The 13745-nt window shown below is 42.8% G+C and overlaps 1 protein-coding gene across 7 annotated transcripts in view; it reads left to right on the top strand.

Annotated features, from left to right (window-relative positions):
• Positions 1-13745, top strand: part of TMEM164 (transmembrane protein 164) — a 53807-nt gene that overhangs the window by 11556 nt on the left and 28506 nt on the right. For all 7 annotated transcript variants that reach the window (XM_079961756.1, XM_079961758.1, XM_079961755.1 and 4 more), the window contains exons 3-4: positions 10586-10635; positions 11379-11445. In XM_079961756.1, coding sequence (XP_079817882.1) covers positions 10586-10635; positions 11379-11445 — 117 coding nt within the window. The remainder of the gene's footprint in view (positions 1-10585; positions 10636-11378; positions 11446-13745) is intronic.

Genomic DNA, 13745 nt, shown 5'->3' with positions numbered 1-13745 from the left:
ACTCTGCTAACCCAGAAATAGCACCTCAGGTTAAGAACTTTGCTTCAGGATGAGAACAGAAATTGTGCTCCGGTGGCACGGCAGCAGGGGGCCCCATTAGCTAAAGTGGTGCTTCAGGTTAAGAACAGTTTCAGGTTAAGAACGGACCTCTGGAACGAATTAAGTACTTAACCCAAGGTACCACTATATATAGTTTTCACTCAGGTCCACGTCAGTTAATTTAGTCGGGAAACCCTGGGTTGTTACAATGTTGACAGCCGGCTGCCTATAAAAGCAGGCTGGCTGAGCTGTTCAGTTCAGTTCCAGCTTACTTATAAAGAACTACTTGGAGAAATCTCTGTGTCGTCTGCTATCTCCACCCACTATTTAATAGAAACGGAAGCATAACAACTACAAAAGGCATGGTTTTGCATATAGCATAAGCCTATGGATAGCTATCAGGTTTAAATCAATATGGCACAGACCAGGTGTGGTGAATCTCTGACAGCCAGATTTAATTCCCTCTGAAGGGAAAGGGCTTTTGGATTTCAAAGTGTGCAGTTGTAGCTGCTTCCTCTGCAAGAAAATAGTCTAAGCAGGCTTGTGTTTCCTGGAAATATAGAAGAAGCAGCCCATGCAGTTTGCTGCTATTGTTGCTCTTGCAAACACAAGTTGAAATCAGAGGTTTTAAATAGCTGCGAAGTTCAGGTTTGCATTAGTGTTACATTTTCTGGGATTACTGAGGATTTTGCCTTTTCCACATTTTGGACAGATAAAGGGCATACAGCAGGAGAGTTCTTATTTATTCACAAATTTATTCACAAAGGGAAAGGTCTTTGAAGAAAATATAAAAGGGAAACTTGAACTACATTAAAATTAGAATTAAGTGTTTGAATCAATAATATTAATACAGATATTAAGAAGAATTGGAATTAGAATTAAAAATTTGGTTCTGTTTTCATGGAAAATGGCTTTCTCTCTTTCGGTGTGTGTGATATGGTGTGTGAAAGGTGTGTGATTATAGCCCCTCTCACACCTGGCAGCTTTCCTGTGGGCTAATGCAGTTTTCAGGCCCAAAACTGAAAAACGATGGTTACAGATAGAGTGAGTCGTCCTCAAATATGTGGGGCCAAGTCATTCAGCCTGTTGTAAGTCACCATCTTGAATTGGGCCTGGAAGAATATAGGTAGGCAGTGCAAATGATAAATGTCCTAGCTTTAGGTAGTTAAATAATGGATGGCCTTTTAAAATGTGGGTGGGTTTATTGTTTTTATTAGTTACTATGGTATATATTTTTGTGTTTTTATATTGTAAACCACCCTGTGATCCTTGGATGAAGGGCTGTATAGACATAATAATAATAACAATAATAAATAATTTAATAATAATAAATACTACTAATAATTAATAAATAGAATTGGAGTAATATGCTCCCACCTTGATGTAACACTCAGCACCCAAATGGCTGGAGGTTTGTCACTTCTAGCATACAAACCTAACCTTTTCTTTTTTGATCCTTTTTTTCCTTTTGAAAAGGTTACACTTCCCACGCTCCACTTAGCAAACAGAAATCATTTGCTTGGTGGATTGGCCAGAAATACTGCACTCCTGAAGGCTGTTTAGTGCTATATGTTACTGTCTACAGTAGGATTCATATTTAGTTAACTACTTTTAAAAAACCCAGAAGGTACTTGTAGAAGTTAGTCAAAAATTCCTTTGTCTAATAATGTTTCTTTACCAAGGTTTGGGTTGGTGGAATAACAGCTCCTTGAATTAGGGGTAAGGTTTTGTGGATTCCAGTTTGTTGTAATTGCCTGTCATAACTCTGTTAATTATGGTTCTATCAACTTGAAAAACTGGAGCATCAAATTTGTAACAATTTGTACTGTTAACATTTTTGTTGAGCTACTCAATGTTACATGTTATGATTAAGCCATGATTTGTTTAGGCAAAGTGAGATCCATAGGTGCTAGGGGTGCAGGGCTCTCAGGGGAGCCAGGCCAAGACTGTGGGGCCCAAGAGTTGAGTCCGGGGAAGAGCCTGCCCATCGGTCGGAGCTCCATAGTGGGCTCTTCTGCTGCGGGCAGCTCTGCTGCCTTGAGTTTGGGGGGTGACTGAGCTAGCAAGATGCTTAGGTGGCCGATCGGCTCTGCCCTCCTGCGCACCTGGGACTGGGCAACCTGGAGGGGCGCCAAGCGGATCTTTACACCCCGGCGCTGCATATGCTTAAGACAGCCCTGGTGAGAACCCATGGTTTTTGCTGGATTATGAACTATGGGTTTATAAAGTGATGGTGTTTTATTTGAATGTCGCAAGCTTGCTTAATCATAGTTTGTTTGATTGCTCTACCCTTGATGCTTGCTCAAGCTACAAAGTAATGAGAGCAGCTGGAAAACACGCCAAATTTTGGAGGAACAACTTCTAGCTTGTTTCCTAATCATTTGTTGAACAAATGATGGCATATTGATTGATTGATTGATTGATTGATTGACTGATTCAATTTATATCCTGGCCTTCCTTTTGAAGGAGCCCAGGGTTGCAGACGCAGCAAAGATAAAATATGAAAAAGAACAATAACAACTAAGACTGTTTCTAACACCCCTCCTCTAAACAGTTAAAAGAAATATCGATCAGTGATCTGAGGTATGCCAGGAACAGTGTCTTTTAGCAATCAAATGCCTACGTAAAGAGAAGTATTTTCAAATTTCTACTGAAAGTCAGTGATGAGGGGGACAGATACACCTTATTAGGGAAGGCATTCAAAAAATGAGGGACTGCCACTGAAAAGGCCCTGACCAGGTCATTGCCAACCTGGCTGCCCCCACCACCATGGTCAATGGTGTCAAAAGTGTTAGCATGCTTTAGTATTCTAACATGTTTTAAATCATTTTTCTTGATTTTACTGTTTTATCTTTTGTACTGTGAACTGCTTTGATGTTGTTGGGTTTTTTGTTTTTACAAAGAAGCAGTGTATAAATTTATGAAATAAATAAATAAAAGCCACTGAAAGGTCAAGGAGAACCATCAGGGTCACACTCCCCCATCTTGATAGCAGTCATCAGTCAGGGGTAATTAAGGGTGTTGTGCTTCTAAAACTGGGCATGAAACCAGACTGGAATCATCTGAAGAATCTGCTTCCTCAAAGCATCCCAGAAACTGGCTAGGCACCACCCTCACAATCACATTGCCTAGCGAGGGAATATTAGAGACTGGTTGGTAGTGTCATTTAGAATCTCTGGTTTTCACATCACCTCTTTCAGGGAAGAGGCCACAACTCCCTCCTTTGGTATGGCATTGATCTGAACTCATCCAGTCATTCCGGTTCTGTGAGATGTTGCCATACATGAAGGGATCAACAGGGCACATAGTCAGCCTCACCACTGCAAGTGTCTTGTCAACATTTTTGGGCTGCAGCAACTGAAATTGATCTTGTAAGCTGTCATTGGGCAGGGCACCAGGGACCTCCAACATGCCTTAACCAATTTTGGCATGGAGCGGAGTAGTTTCCCCCTCAGCATGATTTGCAAAGCTGTTTGAGCATGCTCCTGAGTGATCCGTTTCTAAGTGACGCCACACTAGTCTGGACTGGTTTAATATCCTGCTCTAGACGATTGCCTGCTGTGGAGCAAGGCTGCAAGTGGAGAGTTGAAAAATCACTCAAGGCTCAATTGAGTTGGTAAACAATATTTTCCAGCATGTTGTGGCTTCCTAATAACACCTGCCCTTTTCATTTTCATGGCTGTTTTATCAGACTTCATAAACTAGAGTTGCACTTAGAACAGATACGTTTTTAAAAGGAGTGATGTGCATCACTAAACCTAACCTTGGGTGTAGCTAGGATTTATTTTGGGGGAGGGGGCAGACTTTTTGCTAGTGGGGGCAGAACCTCAGTTAAGAAAATGTTTTCCCATTGATTTACTTGATTTGGGGAGAACCTTCCCCCTGCCCTTCCCCTTCCCCCTTCCCTCCTTGGCTATGCCCATGAACCTAACTTATCTTTTTGTTCCTAATGGTCTTTCTTTCAACCATTTCTCCACACGACTTTCCTTGCACTGATTTTGTGTTCATCCATTCGCTCTTAATTTACTGTAAGCTGAATGGTGTTTCATAGAATCATAGAATCATAGAGTTGGAAGAGACCACAAGGGCCATCGAGTCCAACCCCCTGCCAAGCAGGAAACACCATCAGAGCACTCCTGACATATGGTTGTCAAGCCTCTGCTTAAAGACCTCCAAAGAAGGAGACTCCACCACACTCCTTGTCAGCACACTCCTTTCCATTGTAGTGATCATGTTTCCAAGACTTGTTTGCTCTGAAAGAGTTCCGTGGAATGGAGTATCTACTGAGTGCACTATTTAGATTAAAAGCAGGTTTTACAAAGAGCATAACCCAAATGCAGCCAGCTTGTCTAGATAATTCTTGCAATTAGGCTTATGGATGTCTTTGAAAGGTTCAGTGAGTAAACAGGGTATGATCTTCCTTGATCTGGTATTCTTCAGTTCTTAGCATTGGTTAATGCCTGAACCTTGAATAATGCACAGGAAATTCTGGTTTTGTGAGAGCAATTATTTTGTTGCAAAATAAATTTGGCTTTGCTTGCAACACTGAATTTTCTCAGTTAAGGAAACTGTGCTGAGCTTTTTGCCTCCCTTATTGGCAGATGACTCTGTGTGCTCCTCTGTTTCCTGGGCAGGGAAAAGCATGAGAGTCATTTCTATTCTTCCGCAGTTTCTCTCTGAAAAATGGTTGAAAACACTGCTGAAGCTGCAATCTCCATGCACATGTGCTCTGTGTACCAGGAGTGAGAGGATCAGGGAAACTATCATACCTTTCTAGATGGGCGAAAAGCATAGTGAGGCTGTGACCAGCACACTGGAGGTCTGAAGGCGTTTATAGGGATATGATGATGCGACTTGTGGGTGGTGTCAACTGCTGGTGCCTAGCCTTTATCACAGAGGTGGGTGGCTCTTATAAATAGACAGATGGAGACTGGTTTCCAAGGAGGCTGCCTTTCTAGGGTGGTGACAAGTATTGCCATCAGTGAAGGCTGCCGTCTTCTTGGAGCATGATCCGAAGGTTAAACAGATCTAGGTCCAATAATTGCCTGGGAGGAGGGCTGCGTGGCATCCCCATGTGTGCTGCTTTTACATCCATCATGGAACAAAAGCAGAATATAAGGCTACATTCACATATAAGGTTCTTAGGAGTTGAGGCATGTGTATTGGCGACTTTCCAAACTCTGGATTGGCTCAGGAAATGATCCAAGTTCTTTCCAAATCTTTTGGAATGAATTTGCATGATGGGAGAGGGTGTATCAGGCCAAATGCCTATCTAGTTCAGCATCCTGTTCTTATAGTGGCCAACTAGGTATCTATGGGAAGCCTGTGATCAGGACCTGAGTTCAACACAAGGGCGTAGCTAGCCGCTCTGGCACCCAGAGTGGCAAGGCAGGGCAAGCCGCCCAGGGGGCTGCCGTGACGATCTACCCGGGGGGGGGGCGCCACGGCAATCTGCTCAGGGGGGCTCCGCGGCAAGCTGTGCATTGAGTCCGCCTGGCGGACGCAAGACCCATGCTGCTGTTTCAGGCAGTGCGGGGCCCCGAGCCACTGCGTCACTCCCAGGAGAGATGTGTGACTCGGGCGCGCTGCAGGCCAGGCCCCGTGGTAAGTGCCACCCCCCACAATTTTGTCACCCCCTCAGGGATGACAGCTGGGGCAGACCGCACCCCCCGCACCCCCTTCCTACGCCCCTGGTTCAACAGTGCTCTCCCCAATAGTGATTCACAGCAACAGGTATTCAGAGAAATACTGCCTTTCACAATGGAGGTAGAACAAAGCCATTGTGGCTAGTATCCACTGGTAGCCTTCCTCCCCTACCATGAATTTGTCCAGTCCTCTTTAAAAAACCATTCAAACTGGTGGTATCACAATATCCTGTGAGAGCAAACTCCACAGTTTTAACTATCTGCTGTGTGGTGAAGTGCTTTCTTTTGTCTGTCTGGAATCTTCCAGCACTTAGTTTCATTTGGAGGCCCTGAGTTCTAGTATTATGAGAAAGCGAAATGTGTAATTTTATACACTTCTGTCATGTATCTTCTGATTCACCTTTCTTTCAAAGCTAAAAATGCCCCAAATGTTGTCACCTTTCCGCATGGGGAACTTGTACTTGATGATTTTGGTTGTCCTTTCCTGAACCTTTTCTTGCAATATCCTTTTTTGAGGTGAGGTTACTGAAACTCTACACAGTGCTTCAAGTGTGGTCTCACCATAGACCTGTATAACACTATTACAATATCAGCAGTTTGATTTTCAGTCCCTTTCAGTAGCAGCCACAGAACAGAGGAAGATCTCTTTCCCTCTACAAAGTGACTCACTGAGATTATGTACTGCCTGACGCAGGTGGCTGTTACTGATTGAATAATGCTATTTTAATAGCTTTTTATCTGATGATTAGTACATTGTATTGGAGTATTTGAGTTCTGATTTGTTTTTGACTCTTAGATTCTTTTGACTATAATGCATCTGACTATAATGCAGTTAAGACATTTTCTAAATAAGATAAATAATTTTTGAGATGAGCGAGTTCTCACTCAGTTATAATGCAAGCTGCCATATCATGGCCTTCGATATTTGGAGAAAGCTGGAAATGGATTATTGATTGTCTTCTGTATCTATGTGAAAATACAGCTTTAAGCACAGAGTAAGGGACCAAAATAAAAAATAAAAAATGAGTTCACCAAATAGGTTACACAGGATATAGCAAGGCTGGTGTCATTAGCAGTGCACATGTGTTAAGGTGACAGTAATTACTATGGAATTACATGAGTTCCTGCTGTTGAAATAGCACTGATGTTAATTAAGCAGATCCGATGTGGCTTGGATAATGTTTACAGCCCTGACAGATAGGGCTTCTGGCATATGACGGCTGTTAAAACAAGCGTCACTAGTGATTTATGAGTCTGAACACTGAAGTGGCAAATGTATTTTGTTTCATACATGAAGCAGGGATTGGCCTTTCCAATTTCCATGCTTGTTGATGTCTTGTTACAAACTAGGTGTCATTAGAGACATTAAGACTCAGGGAAAATTGGTCGATGTATCGATTCCTTGCACTCCTAAAGCCTGATAAACTGCTGGGCTCCCATGGTGACTGTGGGGCCCTTGGTGCCAACCAAAGCCTTCCGGGAATCCCAATTTTGGGGGAGAGGGGTGCCTAAGTTCCAGATGTTTTATGAAATTATATTTTGTGCTGTCCACAACAGTTTGTTAGATTTCACATTGGGTCCAAAACGGTTGGGAACCTTTGAAAGCAGAGAGGGGTTTTGTGTGGAACAACTAAAACAACGGCCCACATATATTTACATTTTTTAAAAAAAGAAAACTTTTTTTCACAGCATTTTCTTGAATTATGTATAAAAAAGAATATAAACACAATTGGGATATACACCAAAGATAAATTGTTTGCCTGTCACATTACAGAACCACTCATCACTTGATGTTTAACAGCTGTGCGAGAGGACAACATTTTTTAAAAAATAAATCACAGTTATGCAGTCCAAATTTCATGAATTGCTGCTGGCAAAGACCTTTTCACTGGCATTGCTCTAGATAAATTTATGGGGATGGTGTTTCACCTCCCCTTTCCCCCCATCTAGAAATGTGAGTTTCTGAATGATGATGTTGCTGTCTGCTTACTGAGCTCCAACCATGTGTAACCATCTTTGTCCACTGTCATGTTGACAGGGCCGGCCCACCCATGAGGCAAGGTGAGGTGACTGCCTTGGTCTGCAGGATCCACAGGGGCAGCAGATTTGGCCTCCAAGAAATACGTAGCCCAGTGCTGCAGTTGCTGCCGTAGTGGCAATAACAGCTGGGGTGCAGTTCTTCGAGAACAGATCTTGCTGTCACCTCAGCAGCTCCTTCCAGTTCTGCCACCTACAGAGGTGGTGCTACTGGTCTCCTCTGACCCTTGGCCCCAATGTAGATCTTCATTCCACCCTTGTTCTTCACGCAGATCTTCACTTACCTCTTCTCCCCTGGCTGGGGGGTGTCGTGCCATTTTGTGGTTTTCTTCAGGTGCCAAAATGTCTGCACATTGCTATTTCACCCCCCCCCCAACTTTTCCTTTGTTGTTTGCCCAATAAGGCATAGTTGTGTAGATCCTATAGCAGCTGTTTTCTCCCAGGTTTAATTCGTAATTATTATATGAATATGGGACGCAGGTGGCGCTGTGGGTTAAACCACAGAGCCTAGGACTTGCCAGTCAGAAGGTTGGCAGTTCGAATCCCCGCGACGGGGTGAGCTCCCGTTGCTCGGTCCCTGCTCCTGCCAACCTAGCAGTTCAAAAGCACAAAGTGCAAGTAGATAAATAGGTACCGCTCCAGCGGGAAGGTAAACGGCATTTCCGTGCGCTGCTCTGGTTCGCCAGAAGTGGCTTAGTCATGCTGGCCACATGACCCGGAAGCTGTCTGCGGACAAACGCCGGCTCCCTCGGCCAATAAAGCGAAATGAGCGCTGCAACCCCAGAGTCGGTCACGACTGGACCTAATGGTCAGGGGTCCCTTTACCTTTACTAAGGACTCATAAATTTGAAGTGTGCAAAAGAACATAGAGAACTGCCATCCATGGTACCAACCTTTCCATATTGCTGCCACCGCCACTGTGCTTATAAGCTCCCAAACTAGTGGGGAAGCAAGGATCCCCATAAGTCCTTGGGCTGTTATCCTAGAATTTGGGGGAGCTGCCAGCCAACTCCCTTCAGCTTCTACTGGGTGCAAGAGTTGATCCATATCTTTAATATTCCCTAAACTTTAAAGCAGTCTGGCTTGTGGGAGATGAACCATAGTGTTCTATAACAACCAGCCTACCTACTGTATTCAAAAAGGTTAAGAGAGTTTATTTTAGAAAAGCAATGAGTAAGGACATGGGGGAGAGTGCAATATGTAATAAAACATAAACTCAGCATCTAACTAACACTTGATCAGTGCTTGCAGGCAGGGAGGGCTGCATCATTCTTCCAGATGTTCCAGTGAACACAGATAAGACTTTGGTATAATACTGCTTTAAATATATGGTATTAATGTGGTCTAACTCTTTGCCCTCCTGTGTGGGGTCAGCCCTTCAGTGATCTGGTTACCAGTGATCTTAAGTATCTTCAGTAGAGGTTCCTGGGAATGCTTGTGGATGAGCTCTGCAACCTCATGGGATCTCAGGGTTGTACCCAATGTTAGCCATATGCCACTGAAATTAATGCCCACCTCCCATTCGCCTTACAGAGCTACAAGCCCCAGAGTGGTTTAACAATCATTCCTTCTTCACAGAGAACTCGTGAGAGTTCTACAGTAACTCTAGGTGTTTCCTACCAACTCTTAGTGCCCTTAGCAAACTATGGCTTCCATTATTATTATTATTATTATTATTATTATTTTTATTTTTATTAGGGGGGAGCCATTGCTGTTTAACATGGTATCACAATGTTTTATGGTGTGAATGTAGCTTGGTTCTCTGCTGCCTCAGAGGCAGGACTGGTTCTAATGGGCTTATGTTACAGTAGGGTTCATGTTGGTTGAACATCAGAAATTTACTGATGGCAGAACAAGTGGACGATGGAACCAGTAACCTAAAGGGCTTGGGGTGGGTTCGAGCAGAGGCTGGAGATGCTTTGGCTCTGGATTACCTGCACTGAGCAGAGGGATGGACAAGATGTCCAGTGATATTAATGTACTTCATGTTACTTGACTGTTGTCAAACGTTTTGGATGAGCAAGCCCCACAAGTGTCACAGAACACTTGGATACCAAGTGTACTCTTGAATTTGCTACTCTTCTGCTCCCCCCTGAAAGTTAACAGGCCACATGAACTTATTTGGTCATTGTTGTGCTTTATGTGTAGGGGTGACATATGTCTAGAATTTCTCGAACATAGCCAGGATTAATCCGTCAAAAATGGCGTCTGGACGGAATTTTTGAAAGCCGGTTAAAATGTCCAGGAAAACCTGGGCGTATGGCAGCCCACACCGGAAAAGTGTTGAATTGTTTTCACTTCTTGAAATATGGAAACCCTATTTATGTGGCCACACCCAAATTCTGATTGATAAGCTCACACAGTAGCCATATGAATAGCAGGGATAAGAAGTTTGCTTTTATCAGTTGCTGGAAGCTGCAGAAGGGGAAATGATCGTGAACAAGTCCTGTTTAAGGGGTTCCTACAGGCATCTGGTTGGCCACTGTGAGAACAAGATGCCCAGACTAGGTGGGCTATTGGTCTGGCCCAGCAGGCTCTTCTTATGTTCTTAGAAACTGTAGCTCTTGGTAGGGTATTGTAATCAGTGCTTCCACTTGAGCAATAAGTTAAGGCTCTGCTGATGGAACTAACGTGAACTGGCGGTGAACTTTGATATCAGGTGAGTCATAGTAGTCACTGTTGAAATAAGGAGAAATATCCCGAGAGAAGTTGAGACTGAATATTTGCACTCTTGATGGAATGTCTGATAAGTGGAAACATCTGGTGAAAGCTGTTAGAGCAGTTTAAAACAGTGAAGCAAACTATTTGTATCATGCTCTGCATAAAAAACATAATTGTGATTTGTTTGTTTGTTAATATTTCAGATTTTTCTGCTTGCCTGCCCACCCTGTCATCTTGCAATGGTTGTCTTCAGGTAACACTTTTATCAACTTTCATATGTCATTTAATTTTATGTGAAATATTTTAGGTCACATGTCAGAGGGGAAAAAACTTACCATGATTACTAGTCACTTCATTAAAAAGGTGACTTGACAAGATAAAATACAAACAGATAAAATCAATTTAAAATCAGAAAATTTAAAACAATGTACATTACATGATTCCTAAAATGCTCACCCAGCAATACAATAATGACCCTAGAGCAGCATATAATAGTTACATAACAAATATCAGAAAATAAAAAGCATTAGATCAGGAAAACATTAAATAATTTTAAACTTATATCAGTAGGTATGGGCCTGATAAATTCAGTTATGCATCTTTTGGCTCTGTCACTAACTGGAAAGTGTCACTAACTGGGAAAATGTGCATCATTATATACCAATTACATAAGCATTGAAATATAAACATCTATATCTATCTATCTATTTGTCTATCTATCTATCTCTCATCTGTCTAACATCTATAATTAAAATATGCAATAAAACAAACACAGTTATTAAAACAGGAGGCTTGGATTGAGAGATGAAGAGAATGCTTGTATATAGGTGCATCATCTGAAGCCAGCTGAATGCCAATATGGATAGGCATGGATAATGCAATTTTCTTTTATTTTTTAAAAAAATCTTCTTACATTTTATGCAGTCATATGGAACATCTGTTAAAAAATGTATGTTCTTGCATTGTAAAGGTGACCCTGTACTTTCCCTTTTTTAGGTTGCAGATGCATATGCTTAATGGGGCACTCTTGGCGTTGCTGTTTCCTGTGGTGAACACTCGATTGGTGAGTAAGCAAAACCTGCCTCTCTCCTTACTTGACTCTGTGTTCTCTCCTAGATATTACTCTTGCATTCCATAACAACACTCTTTCCCTGGAAAGACACTTGACCTTTGCAGTGGATTCCAGGCAAGGCCAACGTGGAAGTCAGCACACAGTACCACTTAGGCAATGCTCTCATTTTAAACAGAGTACAGTGATCTTCGACCACACACATTTGTAATAATGGAAGTACGGGTTATGCTAATGTCTCCTTTTCAGGTAAGAATGTTTATCATGCAGCAATTAAAACCAAACAATTAAACAATCATTAAACATAGCTATATAACTATGTGGGTCACTTAAAGCAAGAGACCCCACACTATTTGACTAGAATCTGAATGCACAGAGTGCAATTTTGTGTACTGTTGGTTGTTTGCACTGATCTGTCTTGACTTCACCCCCAGTGGCCTCTGGGTGTGAAGTCAAACCACTGAAGAATCACAGCACCTGTTGTGACTCCAAAGATAGTTAACTCATAACTGCTGCCTCCCTTTACCTTTTCCAAAAATAAAATAACCAGGTATTCATATTTTGGAATGAGCTATGGAGCTGTGCATATTTTTATTTATCCAAATTTTGTTCTCCAGCCTATCATTTTAGAACAACAGGTGTCCTGTCTTGATGACAGTGACTGAAAAGAATTGGGTTAGCAAACTCAAATCTTGTTTCGATACTTTAGCAGTTCTTCCCAACAGAGAATCTTAATGAGATGTCTTATGAATCAACAGCTGGTTAAATTAAAAGGTAAAGGGACCCCTGACCATTAGGTCCAGTTGTGGCCGACTTTGGGGTTGCGGCACTCATCTCGCTTTATTGGCCGAGGGAGCCGGCGTACAACTTCCAGGTCATGTGGCCAGCATGACTAAGCCGCTTCTGGCGAACCAGAGCAGCACACGGAAATGCCGTTTACCTTCCCGCTGGAGCGGTACCTATTTATCTACTTGTACTTTGAGGTGCTTTCGAACTGCTGGGTTGGCAGGAGCAGGGACCGAGCAACAGGAGGTCACCCTGTCGCGGGGATTCGACCCACCAACCTTCTGATCGGCAAATCCTAGGCTCTGTGGTTTAACCCACAGTGCCACCTGCATCCCTAATTAAGATTAAGACCAGATTAATGATTACCTTCATTATCAAGATTATCATGGCTTTAGTTGAGAGGAGCAGAAGTGAACTTGTTGGCAAACCAGAATGCAACTTTCAGACAGATTTCATTCTCCAGATTTTGCACTGCCATTTCCATTTCCCCAAATGTGCACAAAATACAAATTTTACTTTTAAAATGTATTTTAAAACTGTGCATTCTGGGGGTAATATACTGAAAAGCATACAAAACACATACTTGTCGAGGAAGAATCTATACAACCTGGTCAAAACAAATTAAATGCAGATTCTTCTTCCCTGTACATTTTTAAAAACAGAATGATTGAATGCCAGTGAAACTGACATGGTTAATCTATCCATTCTTGCTCATGTCAGAAAAACTGTTGCTTCTTTCCCCCCCTTAGTGCCCAACTTGAGTGTGCAGAGAAAGGGATGCCTCTGGTAGATGGCATCTGTCTTGCTGGTAAGAACTAGGCAGGCAGCATAGCAATACCCTGTGTTTGGACAAGCCAATTCAAGACTTGCTTGCCTCTCATAAGTGGGTGTTCCTAGAGGGAGGCCGTTTCAGACTGTTCCATTTGTATAGGATGTCTCTGGGTGTGGTGATGGTGGTAGCACACACTAGTCCTCTGAAGTATTTGTTCACCTGCCTCCACTAACTTTTGCCTACAAAATGCTAAATTCAGATATAATGACTTTTGCTTGCTGTAGGCCTTTGGCGTGGTGAGTCACAAATAAGTATCTGCTCTGAATTAATGCAGAGGAATTAAGACAAGCCACTTCTATATCAGACACAGATATGAGGGCCAGTGAACTCACAAAGTGCCAGTGAAGTTAACTCTTTATTCAAAGAAACAAAACAGCTCAGGCCTAATGAGCCCAGTAACTCTCCACAGTAGATCTTGCCCCAACTAGGCAGTTATGAGGACTGAAAATCCCTGCCTTCCCACAGCACCCGAAGATGACTCCTTGCCCTGGTCCTTCCCAATCAATCTGAGACTTCATTGCCTTGTCTCCCTTTGCTCTGCCCTCTGCTGTATCCAGGAGGGCAGCGGAGCTGATTGCAGCAGGATGGGGAGACTCCCTGGCTTCTTCAGCAGCCTGCCTGATCTCTGCTTTGTGGCCCCTTCTCCTCTCCAGCCTCCTCCTCTGCCTCAGGTTCT

The sequence above is a fragment of the Podarcis cretensis genome (assembly GCF_951804945.1).
Source record: "Podarcis cretensis genome assembly, chromosome: Z".
Classification (NCBI taxonomy): Eukaryota; Metazoa; Chordata; class Lepidosauria; order Squamata; family Lacertidae; genus Podarcis; species Podarcis cretensis.
This window is presented reverse-complemented; position numbering and strand designations above follow the sequence as displayed.